The sequence below is a fragment of the Ahaetulla prasina genome, chromosome 2, assembly GCF_028640845.1.
Source record: "Ahaetulla prasina isolate Xishuangbanna chromosome 2, ASM2864084v1, whole genome shotgun sequence".
Taxonomy (NCBI): domain Eukaryota; kingdom Metazoa; phylum Chordata; class Lepidosauria; order Squamata; family Colubridae; genus Ahaetulla; species Ahaetulla prasina.
Window position 1 is genome coordinate 154,294,585 of NC_080540.1, and position 21,052 is coordinate 154,315,636.

General features: G+C 36.0%; 1 protein-coding gene across 1 annotated transcript in view; it reads right to left on the bottom strand.

The window, feature by feature from the left end:
- Positions 1-21,052, bottom strand: part of LARP4 (La ribonucleoprotein 4) — a 41,232-nt gene that overhangs the window by 9,711 nt on the left and 10,469 nt on the right. Inside the window, exons 2-13 of the mRNA XM_058167188.1 lie at positions 19,181-19,286; positions 18,568-18,715; positions 15,999-16,154; positions 13,455-13,530; positions 12,387-12,523; positions 10,189-10,292; positions 9,541-9,651; positions 7,404-7,457; positions 6,056-6,265; positions 4,141-4,244; positions 1,185-1,418; positions 1,053-1,101 (exon numbers count right to left, since the gene is read on the bottom strand). Coding sequence (XP_058023171.1) covers positions 1,053-1,101; positions 1,185-1,418; positions 4,141-4,244; positions 6,056-6,265; positions 7,404-7,457; positions 9,541-9,651; positions 10,189-10,292; positions 12,387-12,523; positions 13,455-13,530; positions 15,999-16,154; positions 18,568-18,715; positions 19,181-19,261 — 1,464 coding nt within the window. The 5' untranslated portion in view covers positions 19,262-19,286. The remainder of the gene's footprint in view (positions 1-1,052; positions 1,102-1,184; positions 1,419-4,140; positions 4,245-6,055; positions 6,266-7,403; positions 7,458-9,540; positions 9,652-10,188; positions 10,293-12,386; positions 12,524-13,454; positions 13,531-15,998; positions 16,155-18,567; positions 18,716-19,180; positions 19,287-21,052) is intronic.

Sequence of the window (21,052 nt, forward strand, 5' to 3'; positions counted from 1 at the left end):
TTCTGTGGAACTCAACCTGAAATACTACTGCTTATCTTTGCCTAAAAATTTTCTCAAGACATATTAACCTCTGTTTGAAACATATCCTGGAAAAGCTTTGGTAGAACAGGAACAATCACAAACATCTAGCTCATGAATCCTAAAACATATATTCTGGCAGCAAATTCAAACTCCGGGGTTTTCTGACATCCCAAAGTAACTTATTTTGCCTGGCTATAATTCTTACAATTTCATAAAGGCTCAGTTCTTTTGTTGACAGCTTAGGTAGAAATTGCTGCTGCTTAGAATCTGATTCTAGACTATCACTGGTTTATTTATTATATATTTATTAAATTTATATGCCATCCATCAAGAGACTCTGTGTGATTGATATTATGTTTAAATCTGTATTGCAGAATATAGGTAATTCTTGACTTATGACCTTAATTGAGCCCACAATTAGTCATAAGTCGTTGTAGTCACCATATGACCATAATTGATTTTTTACAACTTTTGAAGCTGCTTTTAAGCAAACATGGTCAGTAAGCTAATCTGTTTTACCCAATGAAGTTTTGTTTTGTTTTTTTGCTGGAAATGACAAACATTGGAAGCTGCAAAAAGTATCGAATACCATGGTCACATGACCATGAGATGGTGCAAATAATGGTAAAGGTAAGATGGTTGCCAAGTGGTCAAAATACAATCATGTGACCACAGGAGGATGTGTGTATGTGCGCACGCGGAGTCATGGGAACTTCAAAATCTGGTCATAAGAAACCTGGAGGGGAGGGGGGATTCATAATAACTTCAAGCACATATAAGATGGATTTCTTTGCTTATGTGATAATGTTTTTGCAGCCATATAAACGAATATTTAACAAACAGAAAAAGTAAGATATATGATACTTCTGAAAGTTAGTTTGATTGCCTGAATTCTTATTGTAGTCGAATTTATAGTGCAGAATCTTTTACATTGTAAAGCATTTTTTAAAATTCACATACAATTCTCATGATGTTAGCATCGTTCTCAACAGCTGGTGACTGATGTGACTGCAGTAGAAGTAAATACTTACTGATAGCCTGTCATCTTCCCGTCTCCTCCGACCTCTGAAAATGTTTCTTCTGCAAATTAGTAAAGAAAAGTTTCTGTGAATGTTTTATGTTTATTCATGCGTGATATGAATAATGACATACAAAGACCTTACCTGCCTCTTCCCATGCCGTAATCACCATTTTGTTCTACATGAGTAATTTGAGACTCCTTCTGTGTATAGCTTGGCTCTTGATGTCCTGATAGTGTACTTGTTTGCCGCTCTGGCTGAAAATTCCGTAAAGTGGTTCTATGCAAGTGTCCATCACCTACTGAGACAGCACTGAGTGTGGAGGGTCCTTCTGTTGAGTGTTCTGAGCTATTTGCCAACCGGAAATGAGACTTCACGCTGGATTGACATATAAAAACAAGTGAATAAATTCCTCCCACAACACAAATAAATTTCCTGAAAGAGCTCAGAGGAAGTTGATGTCTTAAGATACAAGAAAATACGCCAGTATTTTTTCTTATTGAAACTACATAGATCTGTTTGTCAAGAACTGGCAAGCACATTTCTTCAAATCAATTCCTAAACAGTACTCTCCAACCACAACTCTTTCCTAGGTAATTTATAAATGTATTACTAACTTAGTGGGAAGAAAGGAAGGAAGGAAGGAAGGAAGGAAGGAAGGAAGGAAGGAAGGAAGGAAGGAAGGAAGGAAGGAAGGAAGGAAGGCAGACCAGTATCATATAATAGGAATGAATAATAGAACATTTAGTAAATCTAATAATTTCCAAAAATGCTTTCCATCAAAAAAAAAACCCTATTTCTTGCATCTCAGGTGGTAATGCACTTTAAGTTACAACTATTCAATCATGTAAAAGAAGACTGTATATGGATGGCAAGTGTATTGCTATGGATGTTAAAGAGATTACATTTAGCATATACTTAGGAGCAGAAAGACATAACTATACAAGTATATAATATCGCATTTTCCAATTACATAAACACTCCCCATTTCGACTTACAATTTGTCCATTTCTTTCTTAAATTCAAATAAATATTCTCACATGTATATTCATTTTCATTTTCTTTTTCTCTTCTAGTTAGAGCTGAATTTAAGGAATAATAATCAAATACTTCCTTTTTTCATTTGGGGGTTGGATAGCCACCTAAATTTTAGACAACCAAGGATCTCTCTATCTTCCTTTCTCACTATGCCTATTCAGTGGCATAGTGAATGAAACTTAGTTGATAGATAAATACAGGTAGTCCTTGACTTACAACCATTTGTTTAGTAACTGTTTGAAGTTACTATAGCACTGACAAAATATTTGTAAATTTTTCACACTTACGACCATTGTAATATTCCCATGGTCACATGATAAAAATTTGGAACGCTTGGCAACTGGTTCATACTTACGACATTTGCAATGTCCCAGAATCATGTGATCACCTTTTGCAAACTTCTCACAAGGAAAGTCAATGGGAAAACTAGATTCATTTAACAATCATGTTACTAACTTAACAACCACAGTGATTCACTTAACAACTATGGCAAGAAAGTTCATACAGTGAGGCAAAACTTACTTAACAAATATCTCATTTAGCAACAAAAATTTTGGGCTCAAATGTGGTCGTAAGTCAAGGACTCTCTGTACACATGATAAAACAAAACAAATATATTTCTTCCTCCTTAAGAAGTTCCAATGCAGAGTTCCAATCCTTTATCAAGGATTCTTAAGTAGATTTGAACAGCACATCATTGCACTAAAAAAAGCCCTCTGCCAAGTTGTCACGGGCAGACTTTTTTAAAAAGGCTTTGACCTTACAACACTACAGGAATATTTGTCTCCTGAAAGTTTAACATACCTATCTGGCATTCTGGGATTCCCCCCCACCGCCCCAATCCATCAAATTCTTAAAAATAAAAGAATAATTTGAGTATCATAATTAACTCAATGGATCGCCAACATGATCACCAATATCCAATGACAGATATGGCATAAGAACACCACAATGAACTTAACTAAAAAGAAATGAAGTTAGTTTTAGATTAAAACAAATGTAGATCAAAAAATTGTGGTAAGTTAAAGATGTTTTTTCTCATCAAACATAATATGTAGACTAAAAAAGCCAAAAACAAAGGGCCTTTGTTTGCAGCTGTCAATCTCAAAACCCAGCTAAATTTCCTGTAGATTTTAGCAAAATTACTTCTTTTAGATATGAAGAAAATAAAATACCATATTTTTTCGGAGTATAAAACGCATTGCCCCCACCACCACCACTAAAAGAAGGTGAAAATTTGTGTGCATCTTATACACCGAATGTAGCCAAAAACACGAGGCACAGAGGAGGTGATGGTCTTTGGCAAGCCCTGCAGCCTAGAACCGCTGATTGGGGGTATTCCAGGAGGCTGATCCACCCACCAATCAGCTGCTCGTGCTGAATCGGGCTGCAATAATATGCTAAAGCTGACCTGGCTGCTCGCTATTTGCTGCAAGGACTGTCAAGAGTTTGCAGCAGCAATCACATCCAGAAAGCACACACAATTAACTTATTCAGCAGGATTCAATAACTTCTCTTTAAATATATAACACATGAAGTAAATATACAATACCAAAAGCAGGTTTTCCAACATGGTAGTAAATACAAGCAAAACACAAGCAGAGGAGAGGAGTTTCAGTTTTAGTTTCAGAGATCAGCACAGCATGCAGCTTCAGAACATTGCGCTAAGCCACGCCCAGGCTCCTTGCTGTCTACTTCCTTGTTGCTCACACAGAAAATACTGTTTCAATTTCCAAACAGCCCTCAACTGTCTCACACACTGACAGGACACTAGCCAGATGAATACCAATGGATGCTGGTAGGCAGAGGCAGATTTTTTTTTCTTATTTTCCTCCCCAAAAACTAAGGTGTGTTTTATACTCCAGAGCATCTTATACGCTGAAAAATACGGTATAAAACTGAAGAAAATATAATAGATATGAAACTGAAGCAGGAGTTGACAGGAATTCACTTATGAGCACAGATAAAATAACCACTCTTTTATTGAACCAGTTTGGTGATTGTCCAATATAAACACAGAAGTAGTTTTACTTTCCAAAAATGTTGGTGCCAACTTTCTTACCGATTTCTATGGAATGGGCGACCTATACTCAATGCTGCAGTATTTGTCTTGTATGAACCTGGTGAACTGAAGCCGTTCAGAAATCCACCATTCGGAAACGGAGCCTGAAGTAAGTATGACATATATCATGAGGTTCACTGCAAACAAATAGCTGAATACAAATTCTCAGAACTGCAATTTTAACAGCTGCACAGCTAAAACCAAGGAAGTACAGGTAATCCTTCTTTCTTAATGAATGGTCACGGTTATGATAGAATCCTCCAAAGTCTACTTACGATCCTGTTCTGGAGTTCTGATAGCGTATTCCAGGGGTGTCAAACTCGATTTCATTGAGGGCTGCATCATGGTTGTGTTTGATCTCAGAGGGCTGGGGGTGGCCGGGGGTGGGCAGAGTGCCCCAAACTCCATTTTCACTTGCAGAGGCACTGCGGGCCAGTCCTTTGGTGTTTCCAGGCTGGCCCCGTGGGCCAGATCTAAGCACCCCATGGGCCGCATCCGGGCCACACGACTTCAGTTAGACACCCCTGGCGTTTTTCCACCATGGTCACATGATCCATATTTCAGGCACTTGGGAACCGGCATACCTTTATAGCCAATTACAGCATTCCACAGTCACGTGCCTGCAATGCTTCTGCTGGTTTCTAACAAAAACTGCCCATAGGAATGAATGGATTCATTTTATGACTACAGCATTAGCATAAAGACTGCTGCAAAAACAACCATACAATTGAGCTGGTCACATGAAGGCCTTGACTTATAACTGTCATGACTTACAACATAAATTCCAGGCTCCATTACAGTTAAAATCAAGGACTACCTGTATGTATTACACCTATATAATTTCCACAATAATTGTTGTTATAATATAAACTTGGATGCCTAGGCATTGGTTGAAGGCGTTCTCCAATTTATTACTTTTGGAAAATAATTTCTAAAATAATATTGATATAGCAATGCAGAAAAGATTAATGCAAACCAGATTATCATTTAAAATATACACCTGCTCATGAAACACAAGCTTTTGTTTTTGAATCAACAACCCTGTGGAATTCAAATATTTAAACAGCTCAAAACTATAAAATTAGGAAATGCAAACTGCATTTCATTATATTCACTATTAAAACAGATCTGACTTTATTTTCTATTACAGTTGTATCAATACAGGTAGTCCTCGACTTACAACCACAATTAACCCCAAAATTTCTGTTGTTAAGTGAGACTTTGTTAAGTGAATTTTGCTCCATTTTATAACCTTTCTTGCCACAGTTGTTAAGTGAATCACTGCTGTTGATAAGTTAGTAACCTGGTTGTTAAGTGAATCGGGCTTCCCATTGATTTTGCTTGTCAGAAGTGATCACAACACCTTGTGATCATAAATATGAACCACTTGCCAAGCATCTGAATTTTGATCACATGATCATGGGGATGCTGCAAAGGTCGTAACTTGGTCATAAGTCACATTTGTCAGTGCTGTTGTAACTTTGAACAGTCACTAAAGGAACTGTTGTAAGTCAAGGACTACCTGTAATGAAAATAGTTGTTTATATATTTGATAATGATTAATTTGTGCCACTGTATTTTAGTTCCAGAGTAGCATCCTGAATTTGTGAAGAACACTTCTGTCTGCCAAATAATTGCACTGCCAATCTATATGGTTCTGGAAACCCCACTTAGCTATAAGCATAAATATCTTCTATTTGGAATTTAAATGACTGTATAATTCCCTGGAGTTATCAGTGTTCCACTTCCCAAGCAACAAAAAGTGGAATATGCAATTCCAACATCAATTAAATGCTGTATAAGGGTCAAATGACATTCATTACAGGACAGGAGACTTAACTTGGTGTTATTTAAGACACAGATATATATTTTGAAGTAAAGCAAATACTGCAAAGCACAAACGTTAAGTACTTACCAGGGGTGTTTCAAAATAAGGTGCAGGGTTTGGAGACCATGTCTGAGGCACAATACTATAGATGGAGTACTGCTGAGGACTGTATATAGGCTGCATGAACAGTGGTGAGGCGAACTGTGCTTGTGTTTGAACCGGTTGAACATAAACATTGGAATCCACTACCCGGTAACCATTCTTTGCAAAAAATGTGTTGATGGCTTTTATCCTGGCCTGTATAAGAAAGTTTAAACTGGGCTGTATTTATCATACCAAATATAAAGACAGTTACAGGACACAAATGTTACTATTTGTATTTCATCTGTTTCCTAACAGGCTGTCTCTTGCTTTACCTTTTAACCCAGTGGTAGTCAACCTGGTCCCTACTGCCCACTAGTGAGTGTTCCAGCTTTCATGGTGGGCGGTAGGGGTTTTGTCCGATACAGAAGCACTTTCTTTTTTTAATTTAATTGACTTTTTAAAAAAAATTAATAGCATTGTTTAAAAACATTTTCATTAGGTTTTCATAAAATTCCCTGTGACAATTTAAATTTCTGAAAATATACTATTTGTATCACCCGTGCACGTTACGTAAGTGAAACTAAATGGCGCTATAGTGCGACCTCAAACATAAGAGCCTCGTCCCAGAATAGCTCGCGCAACTCCCCCACACCACCCAGCTGTAACAGACAAGCGGAGCTGGTAGTCGGCGCCCCCCCCAACCCCAATCCACGATGCGTGAGAGGTATGTGCAGACAACGATACACGGCGCATTACTGTGGAACCAGTGGGCGGTTAGAAAATTTTACTATTAACAGAGATACAAAAGTGGGCAGTAGGTATAAAAAGGTTAACTAGCCCTGTTTTAACCTTTTGTTAAAATTTTGTGATCTGCAATTAAAAATGGCAATTCAAATTAGTTCTTGACTATTTCTACAACCAACTTAGATTCTTTGCTGAGCCACTTTGCAGAATGTCTTGGGAGCAACTGCAGTTCAGTTTGATACATTTTTCAATCATTGTCTGAAACAAATATTTCTTTTTTTTTTAGTCTCTCGTGTTCAATTTTTATCAAGATTTTACCATGACAAGGTTACTCTTGCAATTAAAACTGCCATAAAATTATATGAGAAATAATCCTTTGTAGTCTTATTCATAGTTAACCATAACATAGTTAACTTTGAATTAAACCAGAAGTACAGTTGGTGCTTCAAAATATTATATAAATCTATGACACTCTGTAGAAAAAAAATCATAAAGGTTGCGATAATCATACTAATGAAAATCTAATAATGATTAAGAAGTTATAAGTATAACTTACTGTTTAAGTATTAAACTACAACTTGAGGTATACAGGGATAATAAAGCTTACCATTATTGGCTTGCCCTGAAAGGTTTTAACTTCTTCCCGTAAATATTTAAAAGCCTGTACAGATATAAAAATATCCAATGACAGATCAGTATAACAACATTTTCAAAAACATTAAAGAACTTCCAGGATCAATTTCAAGCTGAAAAATAAGATACTCTACAGCACTCTTGCATTACTTCTGCAACATTTCAACTTTGTTGTATTTATTAAAGAATTATGAAAATTACACCAAATCTTTTCTCAAAAATCGTGTGTAGATTTTTCTTTAAAACAAAGTTATTTTCTCTATTTAAAGTTATGAATCACATCCCAGAAATAAAGACCTGTGCAAAACAATATACCTAAGATAAATGATAAAATATCAGCTAGCTCACCTTTAACTAAAATTCAATGTCATCAGCGTATTCAAAACTAATGCATCTGAAAGTTCTGGAATTTTCTCTAGCTGAGCAATGAGAGATTAGAGAGCTTACGTGATGGCAGAGGGGAGGGCAAAGGAAAGCACAATTCTACCAAAAGAAGAACCAGCACTGTCTGAGATTGAGTACACAATGTCTCAGCAACCTGAACGGAAGCTACCATATTACATTTTATATAAGTTGAATATATACGGTCTGACATTCAGGCACAGTGACATTCTGAGTGAGGTCTCTCTCAACACCAACCAGCTGGGAAGTCCTCCTGATTTCACATTTCAGATGAACACAAGTTGTTCTTGCTGCAAAATGAGGGCTAAAGAAAGTGAAAGAGGTACCAAATGGATCAGTGAAACTGAAGAAACCATAGCTGTGATCCTGGGACAGGAAGAATTTCATTTGGACTTTTGGAAAAGAGCAATGTGTGCAGTGGCACATCTTCTGCCATTTACTGACTCTTTACAGTCACCTAGCTGCTTACAATCATTAATGTCCTTACCTTTTGGAATACTGAAAGTGGAGGAAAGAGATTTTTTGCTGGGATAGATGGTATCAGGGAGTTTTAGGTAGGATTAAGCAGCAAATAATGGGTTGCAGTCAGAGTAGGTACTGTTTGCTAAGCTTGGATAATAGGACCCAAATGGAGGGCAAACAACTTAAGATTTCAAATGCTTTGTCATTTTACATGATTTTGGTGAAATTGGAAGTTCTGAATGAGTGGAGGTTGGAACCCTGTAAACTAGGGATAGGGTCAAAGTAATTGACCTGTACGTCTGTAGTAAGCAATTCTGACAAGGAGCACGATTTCTGCGAAGCAAAACTAAATATCTGGGGGTTGGGAAAGATAACCAAGAATCAGTTTAAAACTACAGATCCTAACACAGATTATTTTGTTTGCTTTTAGAGAACGGAAGAAAAATCTCAGACCAAAATGTAAAACGAATGATCCTCCACAACGTCATCAGAATAACAAAAAACAGAATTTTGGTGAACTTGGTTTTAGATGTATAGTTTAGGGGAAAGGGGCTACTACTTTTCAACTAAACTAGAGAAAATTCCAGAATGAAATTACATACAGACTTAAAGCCATTAGTGAGGTTCAAAGAAAGCACAAAATATATCAGGTCACATCCAACAGGATTCTAATATAGCAAAGAAATTTCCTAGAAATGGGAGTCTTGTTTGGTTTGGTTTAACAAAAGTCTTGATTTGACCATGTTCTAAATAATTTCATTTTCAAAGCTGCAAATACCAGCATACCAGTAGAGCTGCAGAAATCTTATGAACCTCATTTGAAGAGCAGCAGTCTATAGAAATGCTGAAAGAGTCTAAAATTCAATGTGCCTGTTTAACAAAAGCAGAACAAAAGGATTCCTTGCCACACTGAGGAGACAGAACACGAAAATATTTCCAATCACTTTCAGATTAACTGAATGAGAACATGCTTGAAGGGGAAGATAGCAACAACATGTTTGCATATGTGCTACTGGTTAAGAGTAGGTCGTTTATTCATAGTCTTAATAAAGTAATTTTCCTATAAGCTTTATTAAGATCCCGATGCATTTGCTCTGCACATGTATCTGAATTTATAAATACAATCCATTTTTATTAAATTGATATATTTAAAAGCAAGAATTCCAAACTGCTTTGACTTATCTGAGACACCAGAAAAAGATAGAATTCATTAGGGCAATGAAATTCAGAAAGCATGATATTCTTACCTGCTGCGCGTCAGTATCTGACTGGAATGTAACATACCAATTGTTATTGTGAGCGAATTCACAACTTATAACTTTGGGACAGCTTTCATTCTTAAACAGTGCTTTTACCTCCTGGATGAAATATATGAAGAGTATTTCAGTGAATTATGTTATGTTAACAATTCTATTTTTAAAAACCATATCTATGCTGGAAGATTGTAATTTCTGCAATAGTTTGAAAATTACTGTTTTCATTTTTGTTTCCAAACAATGGTTAATATTAAGTATATAAAATCATTGTGTGATTTTCCAAATCAAGGTGCCTAGAAAATTAACAATTTAAAAAAAATACTCATTCACCGCTAAGAAAAAGTCATTATTCTTTACAACTAGCAATGCTGACATGATACCTTTTTTAAAAGGCAAATTACATGAAGATACTTGCTATAAAGAATGTGGTAAACAATACAGGTATTTTAAAAGTACAATTGTTGCCAAATATTTCTATTCTCTCAAATCTAGCTCAAAACCAAGATGTAGCTCAAATACATTACCACCTCTCAGTTGCAAACTTGTATCAAATATAAACACTAATTTAACCTACTGGTTATTGTCTTGCAAATGAACTTCACGTTGTCATAACTGTAATACATTTTAAAGGACACTTACCTCTACTGGTGTGGTTTCAGGGATCTCACGAAGGATAATAATGCAACGCTTATGATTTGGTCTAACTTTCTCTCCTTGCTCATCCACTTGGACTATAGGAGAAGCTAAATTAAACAGAACAGAACTCTGTTTATTGAAAATACACTGAGAAAGCAAATTTTAAATTTCAACTTAGTCTTAAACAATACGGTCAGTTTAGTACTCAGTGTATGTAACTCTGCTCATTCTTCTGTTAGAGTGTCATCATCTGGCACAACAGATTTTAGTATCCCACTAAAATACTATTCTGTATTTATGGGTATAATAGGACTGGGGCAAGTTTCAGGTATATTTTAGAAAATACATCTTTGATCAACTACAGATAGTCCTCAATTTATTACCAGGATAGAGACCAGAATCTCAGTCACTCATCAAAGCAGTTAAGCAAGAAGCCCATGTGACTGCTTTACTCAATAGCTGCAACCCCAGCATTTCCAGTTGCAGTCATTAAGCAATCTTCTGGGTCATTAAGCAGATACAGCAAAAGAACTGCTTGCTGGGATTAGCTCCCCTCTGCGCATGGAAGAAAACTTCTCTGGTGGGTTACAAAACACAGTATGGACCTTCAGGATCTAAGCTCCACATTTGCATGAAATTCAGCTCTTCTCTGTGTGGGGAAGGGAACTTCTCTGGTGGACTGTGGGAATGGAACATGGGCCTTTGGGATCTGAGCTTCATTTCTCCACCCTGCTGAAGGAGTTCTGTTTCTCTTGACATGCTTCTCCTTCAGCCAGTTCCCAGAGGTGAAAGGGAATCCTCTTGGCAGGCAGCAACAGCTTACAACCTTCTCTGCTGGCTTCCCCATTGACTTTCTAGAGAAGCTGGCAGAAAAAAATGCAAATTGCTATCACATGATCATGGGGCACATGGCAAACAGTCATAAGAGCCGTGGTGGCACAGTGGTTAGAATGTAGTACAGCAGATTACTTCTGCTGACCGCTGGCTGCTTGCAACTTGGCAGTTCAAATCTCACCAAGCTCAAGGTTGACTCAGCCAAGGTCAGTAAAATGAGGACCCAGATTGTTGGGGCCAATATGCTGACTCTGTAAATCACTTAGAAAGGGCTGTAAAGCACTGTGAAGTGGTATATAAGTCTAAGTGCTTTTGTTATAAGTACAAACAAGTTCCAATTACTCAGATGCAACCACTATAAATGGTGGTGGGAGGGATGTTTTATGACAACTGGAAGTTTTAAATGACTGGTTGTAAATCCAGGGAATCCTTGCTTATCTCGTCTCATTCAGCAACCATTCAAAGTTGGGATAGTGCTGAACAAGTAGCTTTACAACCAATGCCTGCATTTGCCTTCAGAGTATGCCTTAGTCACATGATTGCCATTGTAGTATGTGATCCTGTGTCTGAACTGTTGGTTTCATATTCTGTCCCTTCCAGTGACTTAATGGTGTTACGTGATGTCATCATGCCACATGACCACAGAAATGTCTTCAGACAGTGCTGGTTCAAGCACCTTGAAACAGAAATGAGCACCGCCTCTTATAGTTGGCAACAATTAGCAGAGTAAAATCCACAAGTATTCCTTTTCTTTTTTTAACCTCCAGAGAGATAGGAGAAAAAAGGGTTACAGGAGGGTTAGCAGACACACAATGGGGAACACATTTTGAAAGGAATGCACTGGTGCCAATTCTGAATACATACACAAACAGTCCAATGTGTCTGCTAACTCTCTTGTAATCCCTTTCTCTCCAATCTCTTTATTCTGCAAGGGGAATGGAGAGAACAAATGGGTCAGGTACCAAAGAGATTGCTTTTTCTTTTTTCTTTTTCTAAACTCGGGCAGATTACTTAAATAGGGAGGGTAAGCAATATCTAGTTAGCCTCTCTCGTACCTGACCTTTTTTAGTCATCCCTTTTTGTCAAAGAAAGTAACTAAAAACATCAATTCCCTTCTTGCCGATTATCCAAGTGCCAGAGTGATCATTTCAAAGGATGGGTGAGAGAAGAAAAGGAAAACAGTCACAGGCCCATGATTTCCCACTTACCAACATCATCAATTAAAGATAGAACTATTGTTCCCATCTGTAATTGCTAAAGAAGGAATACCTCTATATCCATTTCTATGTAATAACAAGGTCAGGACAAGAGATTCATATAGAATAACAATTCTATAGAATTCACACAAAAATGAGATTTTTATATACCTCTTAGTACTTCCACAATAAGATCCATATTGGTTGTCAGTTTCTTAATTCCTTCCATATTGGCAATAGTCCATATTGGAATAAATTGATCACTGTCCATCTGAGACATCAAGTAAAGATCCTTGGATAGATTCTCACTAGAAATAAATTAATAAACATTTTACAGAACCTTTAAAAAAACAAATACTGGTATTATTTTCTTTTCAAAAGAAATTAAGCTACTAACCCCAGAAACAGTTTAAGCAGTTAATAATACAATCCAGCTACTTTTAAAGGATCTATTATTTTTAAACAAAATCTTGATCATATTCCCAAATTAAAGAATTACCATAGCAATATAATCTGATATTATTACTGAAAAATAGTTTCAGATTTAGGGTGAAAAAGTAGATGGTTGTAAACATTTTAAGTATTTAAAAAGTATTCACATCATCTAGATTGTTCCAAGCTGGTTTTCACAAGCATTTATTAATGCATTACACTAAATTATGAATATCATTCCTGACTAGCTTGCAGCAAACCTTGTTTTAGCAAAATAAAAAAAAACTGGATGGAAAGGGAGTCCATTATTTCTCTAAATCAGCTATATCAAAGAGTACATTATCATAGCAATGCAAATTATACATTTTAGGTCATTAATGGTGTGAAATTATGCAAATCATTTGGATCATTTGTGTAATGATATAATTACACCAATTATGTAAACTGCAATGGTCTGTTCCATATGAACCCCACTGCATCATAGTCCAGCAAACTGAGGTTTTACTTTCAACATATTTGGCAACTGTATTCAAAATTAAAGTATTCAACTTATTTATCCCCAAGAAAGCAGGGACAGTTATTAGAAAAATAAACTATTTCTCTATTTTATTTCAGAGTATTTTAATTGAGGTGTATTTAGCTCAATCTGACTTTGCAACTATATCTAGATCTACTGGGAGCCTCTAGAGATATGTCATTAGATTTTCTAATTAATTTCTTATAAAATATCCACAAAGCATGCCAAGTAGCTCTATTTAGCTGAAACTAACTTCATGAATACACTAAAATAATCAAAAGGCACAATACCGTGAAAAACAGAACTCTAATTGTTTCTTCAAGCATTCTTTTAAATCCTCTGTAGAAATGACAGGGTTGCCTTCACCTGAGAAAAAAATTCCAAGAATATATTGTCTAAAATCAGGAATTTATATTCAGTTTTTATCCCTACTGACAGAAAGCAGTTGTAACGTACTTCCCCCTAGCTCCTAACACTCTTCTCAGAATATTGTGTTGAAGATTAGGGAATTCTTAGAAAGCAGAGGCTTTGAAAACACATATCTTACTTCCTTTCTCCTTTCAGCAGTGTTGGATCAAAGGATATCAGTAGCCAAAAAAGTTTTTTTCTTCATGGAGAACTGGTGGAATTGCAGTAGGGCAGATTTATTAAGAACACCAAACTTAACAAATGATACCAAATCCCCAATACCTGGGCTGCAATCAGTTATTTGTAACTGCATCTAGTAATTACTGTTCCTTCTATTTTAACTTTATTAATTATACAACTTTGGTTTGTAGTGTTTATGGTATTCTAGGTATATTTTGAACAAAGAATTGTTCTATTAATATCAATTGCATTGAAACATTCTTTATAGGATTGCTGTTGTCACTTAGGGTCTATAAAGCAATCAAATTAGAGCTAATGTGATAGTGATAAACACAATTCAAAAATATACAGGGCTTTTTACCAGAAATCTATAACCCACAAATACTTGCAATAGTCTATTTGCCTTTAGATACTAATTCAAATGTTTTGAAGAAGAAAAAAACAATCACCTGGAAGAAAATCTCACATGCAATTTACACATAAACAACAAAATTAAACAGCTTTCCCATTTTGTTGTTGCATAAGCACAAATAACGCAAAATAAGACTATGGCACAAAACTGAACAGGGATACCAATATATCAAAGAAGAGATAAAAATATATACATTGGGTTAATAGTAAACAGAAAGCATGAAAAAAGAACAAGCCATTTGTCCTGAATTTTTTTTGAGTCTAGTGTCCTTTAAAAATATTTAAAAGAAGAGAAATAAAACAGGACCTTGTCTTGCCTGGGAAACTAAATTATAATTTTCAACTTTTCATTAAACCCCTTAAACATGATGCGTGGGGTGTAGGGACTGGAATTCTAACACTTAAAAACATTTTGGTGTGGTTTCAAAGCTGCAATATTCTTCCTTCGTATGTCTCTTCCAAAGCAAACAACTGAAAGAACTGTACCTCAGAATATACACAGAATACCTTCACTAGACTTGCGAGCTTGGAGGCGGCCATTTAGGTCACTGTGTCCTTGTTCAGTGAAGGAATCCAAATTAAAGCCTGCCTATCAAGCCTCAACTACAATACAGCCCCTGAAGAGGATCACACCACTTCCTTGGGTATTTAATTCCATTTATCAATTGTTTTCACTATTAATACACTTTTAACATTGAATTGAAATCTACCTTCTTGTAACAAATCGTCACATTCTGGAATAATAACAAGAGGATCACAATCACAAATCTGTATAACATACTTCCAGGAATCTGGGCAGTGCTATATGTCTAGTTTTTGCTTCTCAAAGCTTAACTAACTCGCATCCTTTCCTCTCTCCTCATAGCAATTAGAATCAATTAGAATCTAGTTCCCTAGTCATCCCTGTTGCTCCTCCTTTCCTAAGTGATCTAGTTTCTCCAGAACTCCTTTAAAGTACAGAACTAGCCAACTGCTGCCTATTTTGGGATATAATAAAAATAACAAAATAATAAAAACAACAAAACACAAAATTAAATGTATTAATTATTTGGAAACTATATTTTTCCCACTGACACCTGCCTCATGATGGTGGCTCCAGCAGTCCTGTCCAATAGGACCCTGCGTAGCCGCTGGGCCACTTCTGCTTCATTACGGCCACAATGAAGCAGGCCAACCACAGCCACGAGGCGAGTTGCTCCACACTGGCTTATCTCAGGGCCCCAAAACCAGTCAGCCATGCCCTGACACCTGGCTTGGCTCGCAGCCATGGCACCAGCATACTGCTCGGCTTCCTGCTCCATTGTGGCAGTGAGCAAGCAGAAATGGGCCGGTAGGCACGTGGGCTCCTGCTGCACATGGCTGCAGGTGCTGCCGCTGCGAGGCGAGGCAAGGCAAGGCAGGTGTCAGGCGTGGATGAACTTGCTGTGAGGGTCCTAAGGTAAACTGGTGCAGGGCACGTGTAGCTACTCCACACACACACGTGGCTACAGCACTGCGAGCACCAAACAGAATGGCCGTCCAGCTGCACAGGCTCTTAAATAGAGCTTATTTTGGGGATATGGTTTTAATTAGGCACACGTAAAAACCATGCTAGGTCTTATTTTTGGGATAGGTCTTATTTTGGGGGAAACAAAAACACTACTGCCACTATCCAAGTTCTGAGATATCAATAATCTCATGCACTATACATAACTGGTACTGAGGGTATACACAGCGTGTATCTACTTTCAGAACCTATGTAATATACTGCATAATTTGCTAATGCATTCAGAATAACATTTCATTGCTATTTCTAATTTTAATCAACGTAGGTTTTCACAATGTAGACTATTTACCCGAAACATCATAGAGTGGATATCCAAGTTCCTCATGTGCTAAGACCAGACCATTAGCTGCTGATTCTTCAGCACATGAACTGTTTCTTGACAATTCACAAGATGAATACATTGCTTCATATTGTTTAGTACAATCCTCTGCAGCCTCAGTATTGCCTGAAAGAGTACAAGAGCAATCAATGGGAAATAAAGTCTAGTAGCATCCCATCCTTATATAAAAAACTGATGTTTGAGAACCTTTTGTGAGATAGCAGGTTTCCCAGAAAATGGCTGTGCTGCTGTAATCCTGTCTCTTTAAGTGCTCTTGGTAGTCAGCACTGCAACCTTGGATATAAAAGCTGTGCTGAGAGGCAGCTGGTGGTGTTATGTGGGAGCAAAGCCATTAGATAAGAGATAATTGTCTCAAGGAGTGGGAGGAGTAGGACTTACAAGTAGTTGGAGTAGGAGTAGTAGGAATAGTTGTAAATGGGGTATAATTAAAAGAACCTGTGAGACCTCTAAGTACAAGTTTTTTTTTAAAAAAAAACATAATTATCGAAGTGCTCACATATATAGGTTAACTTAACTTGAATGCATCCACCAATTTTGGCTTTCCCCCCCAATAGTTTATATAAATGACAGCTTAAAGGACTGTCAAGGATACTAGACAATAAGAACTACACCACATTCTCTCTCTTCTCCTTTTTACAACCGTGTAATCCTTTCTACATGTCTTTCATTCTTCAGATTACAGCTGTGAAACAACTCCAGAAGCTTGTTTCAAAAGACAAAAAAGGCTTGTGATTCAGTTATTTATATTTAGATCTTTCTACAGATATTTGGAAACCACCAAGACAAAACACGTAAACCAAAGTCCCCAAGGCATCAGTAAAAACACCAAAATTTTAAGTGAAGCTCTGTAACCCCTTGAACATAGATTGTATCTCACCTTTATTACTTTATCAGTAATTAAGGCAGCAAACATACCTAATACTCGTTCCTTTCTCCTGTTTTAACCACAACAACCCTGTGAAGTGGGTTGGCTAGAGAGAATGACTGGCCCAAAGTCACATCCACTTGGCTTTTCATGCATAAGACAGGACGAAAATTCATTCTCCTGTTTCCTAGTCCAGCACCTTAACTACTATAGCAAAGTTGGCTGTACGGCAAATATGAGCTACTATATTAAATTTTTTACTATACTGTGACAAAAAATATTAAACACAAAGGAAGTAACCATACTACTTAGTTTAATGGACCAATTTAAGGGAAGAAATATGTCCTATTCATGAATGTCTGCTAAATAAGGAAGAACATTATAGTGGTGATTTACATCATTTGAGTGATGGCACTGGACAAATGGTCACATCTATCAATTTACATCATTATGATGGTGTCATTATGCAACTCTCTCTCATAAGCCACTATATACATTTAAATTTTATCAGCTACATATAAAGTTTGTTGCAGAGATCCAAAAAAATTAGTATTGCTATTAATTAATAATAAAATTAAAACTAATTAATTAATTTTAAATTTAATTAGGTTAACTTTCTCCGAGTCTGCTCACTGCAACACTGGCTCTTTTTAAAGAAGTAATTTAAAATATAATGGAACAAAGAGATGCATGGCTAAATTATACAAATAACCACCCAGTCACCTTTTAGAAAATAGGCAGCATTTATAAATAAATAAATAAATAAAAGAGCGAAAATGTACATGGAATCCTACCATTGTTCAGGAAATATAAAGTACAATTATATATATTTTATATACATAAGTTATTATTTTATAGTTTTTTATGTTTTTAATAATTTATAATGATTTTAGGTAATTATTTTATATTTGTTTTATATTTATTGCTTTATTGGATTGTTGTACGCTGCCCAGAATCACTTTCAATGAGATGGGTGGCCATATAAATTTGATTAGTAAGTATTTCTCTTTAGCCTCTCATCGCCCAGCAACAATTAGCCAAACTAATTCACATAAATGCTACAAGATACTTAAGAGTCAGTAATCTCTTACTTAGCAGCTACTATATGTCAAATAACAAAACAAAGTTTATTCATAGTGCAAATAACTGATGATGAAATCAATGGCCTGATTCCATAATAAATTATTTACTAAGTTGTTCATTATTCTAAGGAAGTAGGAAGGATTGTACATGGCCCTCAGATCTCATAATCTTTTTGTTCATAGGGTCAAGTGTTCACTAAAGTGCAGAAATGAGAAAAAGATCAAGACAAAAGTGAGACAAGAAAAGAAATGGGAGAAAGAGAAAGAATAAGTCAAAAGATCATTTCTGTACTCTTAGCAACATGATCCCCTCTTAGCGCGATACTTGGTCATCACTGGGCCACTATACTTACAGCCCTAAAAAAATTACCCTTACTATTCAAATATCTTAACTAACTTTTCCGAAGTTAATGCCTCATGTTAGATGCCATTGGCATTCAGTATCTATCACAGGCTGTTCAAGAACAAGATCTGCTTCTTGCTACTAAATTTTGGTATTAGTGTTACATCTAGAATTCAAAACTAAGAAAGGAATTAAGTAGCATTTAGATATATCAACCTGATATCTTACCTTCTGTACAATTACCCTGGACAGCTGCTGCCTCTTGCCATGATTGCTCAGTGCCATTAGTTACTGCTGCAGCTTCTGGGTTTCCCTGCATGCTTTCTTGCCATACCTTTGCATTAGGATTTAAGCTGGCACCTTTCGAGGTTACCTGCTGAGAAAACAGAAGATATGCATTAGAAAATAATAAAAATTTCATAAAATAACTTTGTTTTTATTGCTCTTTGCTGTTCAATCATTCTACTTAGGCAATCTACATTGTTTAATAAATATACTTGTGATTTATCTTTTGCATGCAATTGAGTAAATTTAGGTTCCATGTTATTCCTCAATCTCAAAGCACTCAGTTTAGAGTATAAAAATACTGTAAAGTTCTTCTGGTCATTCAACCATCCGCACATCTCAGGTTTTACTGTTGGCATGCAGTAAAGCTCAGTTCTTCAAAGATTTTAGGGTGTTGTTCCTGCTCCCCCGCAATCTTGCTTTTTCACTCTCTTTTGTGAAAGCCCAAACCTCATACACTGAAATAATACTTTCCTGAACAAAATCACATCTCAAAATACAAGACAAGAAAAGCCTCTTTATTAAGGCAGCATAACGATACTAAACAAGCACTGACCATCTTGCCACAGAGAAGCACAAGCCAGAGAATAAGGAAGTTGAATTTCCAGAGTCTAGCCTTCTGGAGTCTCTCTAGCATCAAGGAGTAGTTTTAGTACCATCCCCTGTCCATAGAACAGAAAAAAATAGGACATAAGGAAACAGTTTGGATGGCCATTAATATACTTTTGCTCCTATACAAGTTCAAAAATTCTAACAGCTGTATAGTTTTGCAACTAATAAACTACCTACACAATTTGTCCTAAAACCTCTCCATTATGACATTTGAAGGAGTTATTTTGAAAAAGTAATTGATGCTTAGACTGTATTTAAAATTGAGTTTCATCTATATTTTCCCTTAACATTTGCCCCAAAAGCATTCTTAAAAAATGAAATTAATGTGTAAAACTTTAAAACAAGACTGCTCTCCACATTAATTCCACAAGAATCAACTAATTAATTAACCTAGGACAGCAAAAAATAAACAAACCAGAACTTAATTAGTGCATTCTTGTTTCATAACATTAGTTTCCAGAAGCACCTGTGTTTCTGATCAAACAGAAGTTTCTACATACTGTGTGACTATTATAAAACCCGATTTAATTGGCTAATGTACAAAGAAGTGCATTCCAAAGGCAGAAATTCACATAAAAATGACTGGCATGGAAAACAATACTATTTAGTCATTATATTTTAAGTACAAAGTATAACAAGTGCTCAACATAAGAATTCCAATACCCCTAAAAAGAGTAGGAGTAAAATAAATGTTTGCTGAGTAATCCTCAGGCACAGAACTAAGGATAGCTTTTTTTTTCGCAGGATTCATTTAGTTCTGGATTCTGCAACATGACTGACATTACCCATGTATCATTCAGTATTAGAAAAAGTACATTTTAATGTAATTATAGAAATTGGATGCACATATAATAAAAACACCAGCCTCAAGTATATTAATATTTTGGCTATATACAGGCCAATGGGCATTCTTAAAAATAAAATACAATTTTAATGTATGGACATTTAATAATGCCCAATGCTTTATTTAGAACTGACCCAACATGTCCAAGAAAAGACAATAAACAGCATGTGCTCACACTTATCTTCCTCTTCTAGCAAAAATGCCATGATTTTGAACAATTCAGTGAATCCCTATCAACGGCATCGCTAATTATCATTCTGAAATACTTTCATTTTTAAAAGAGCAATCCTAATCCACAATCTTACAAGTGGGTAAATAATAATGCTATAAAGGTGACTACATATTTTGAAATGACTAGTAGTTTTTTTTATAGTTGGCAGGACTTTCTTACAATACTACTTTTTGAGGGCTTGAAATAATTTATAAGAATAAACATTTGTTTAACTGTAAATTAAACTGATGTTTGCTAACAATAATCTTTAATGAATAAACTCAAACCATAATTAAAATCGTGCTTTCTTTGTACCAATTTCCTGCTTCTTTTAACAATCCCAAATTTTCACATATAAGATTCAGCAGAAATCTAAAGCCAACATTATAGCTTACTTTTACAATGTGCTGACAACTCATGACTGAGCAACCTTGAAAACAAAAAATAGTGTCGTATGTCTAAGTCAGGGGTGTCCAAACTTGGTCCCTTTAAGACTTTTGGACTTCAACTCCCAGAGTTCCTCAGCCAGCTTTGCTGGCTGAGGGACTCTGGGAGTTGAAGTCCAAAAGTCTTAAAGGGACCAAGTTTGGACACCCCTGGTCTAAGTATTCAATAGTTTGGATTAAGAACCTGTTACACAAGGCTATCTTTCAGGGAAAATATTTCATAATATAGCTTCTATTTTTATGCGGCCTATATCAGCCTATAATACTTTCCCCTTTTTAAATATTTAAATTATTGCAAAAATTTTTAAAAATGAA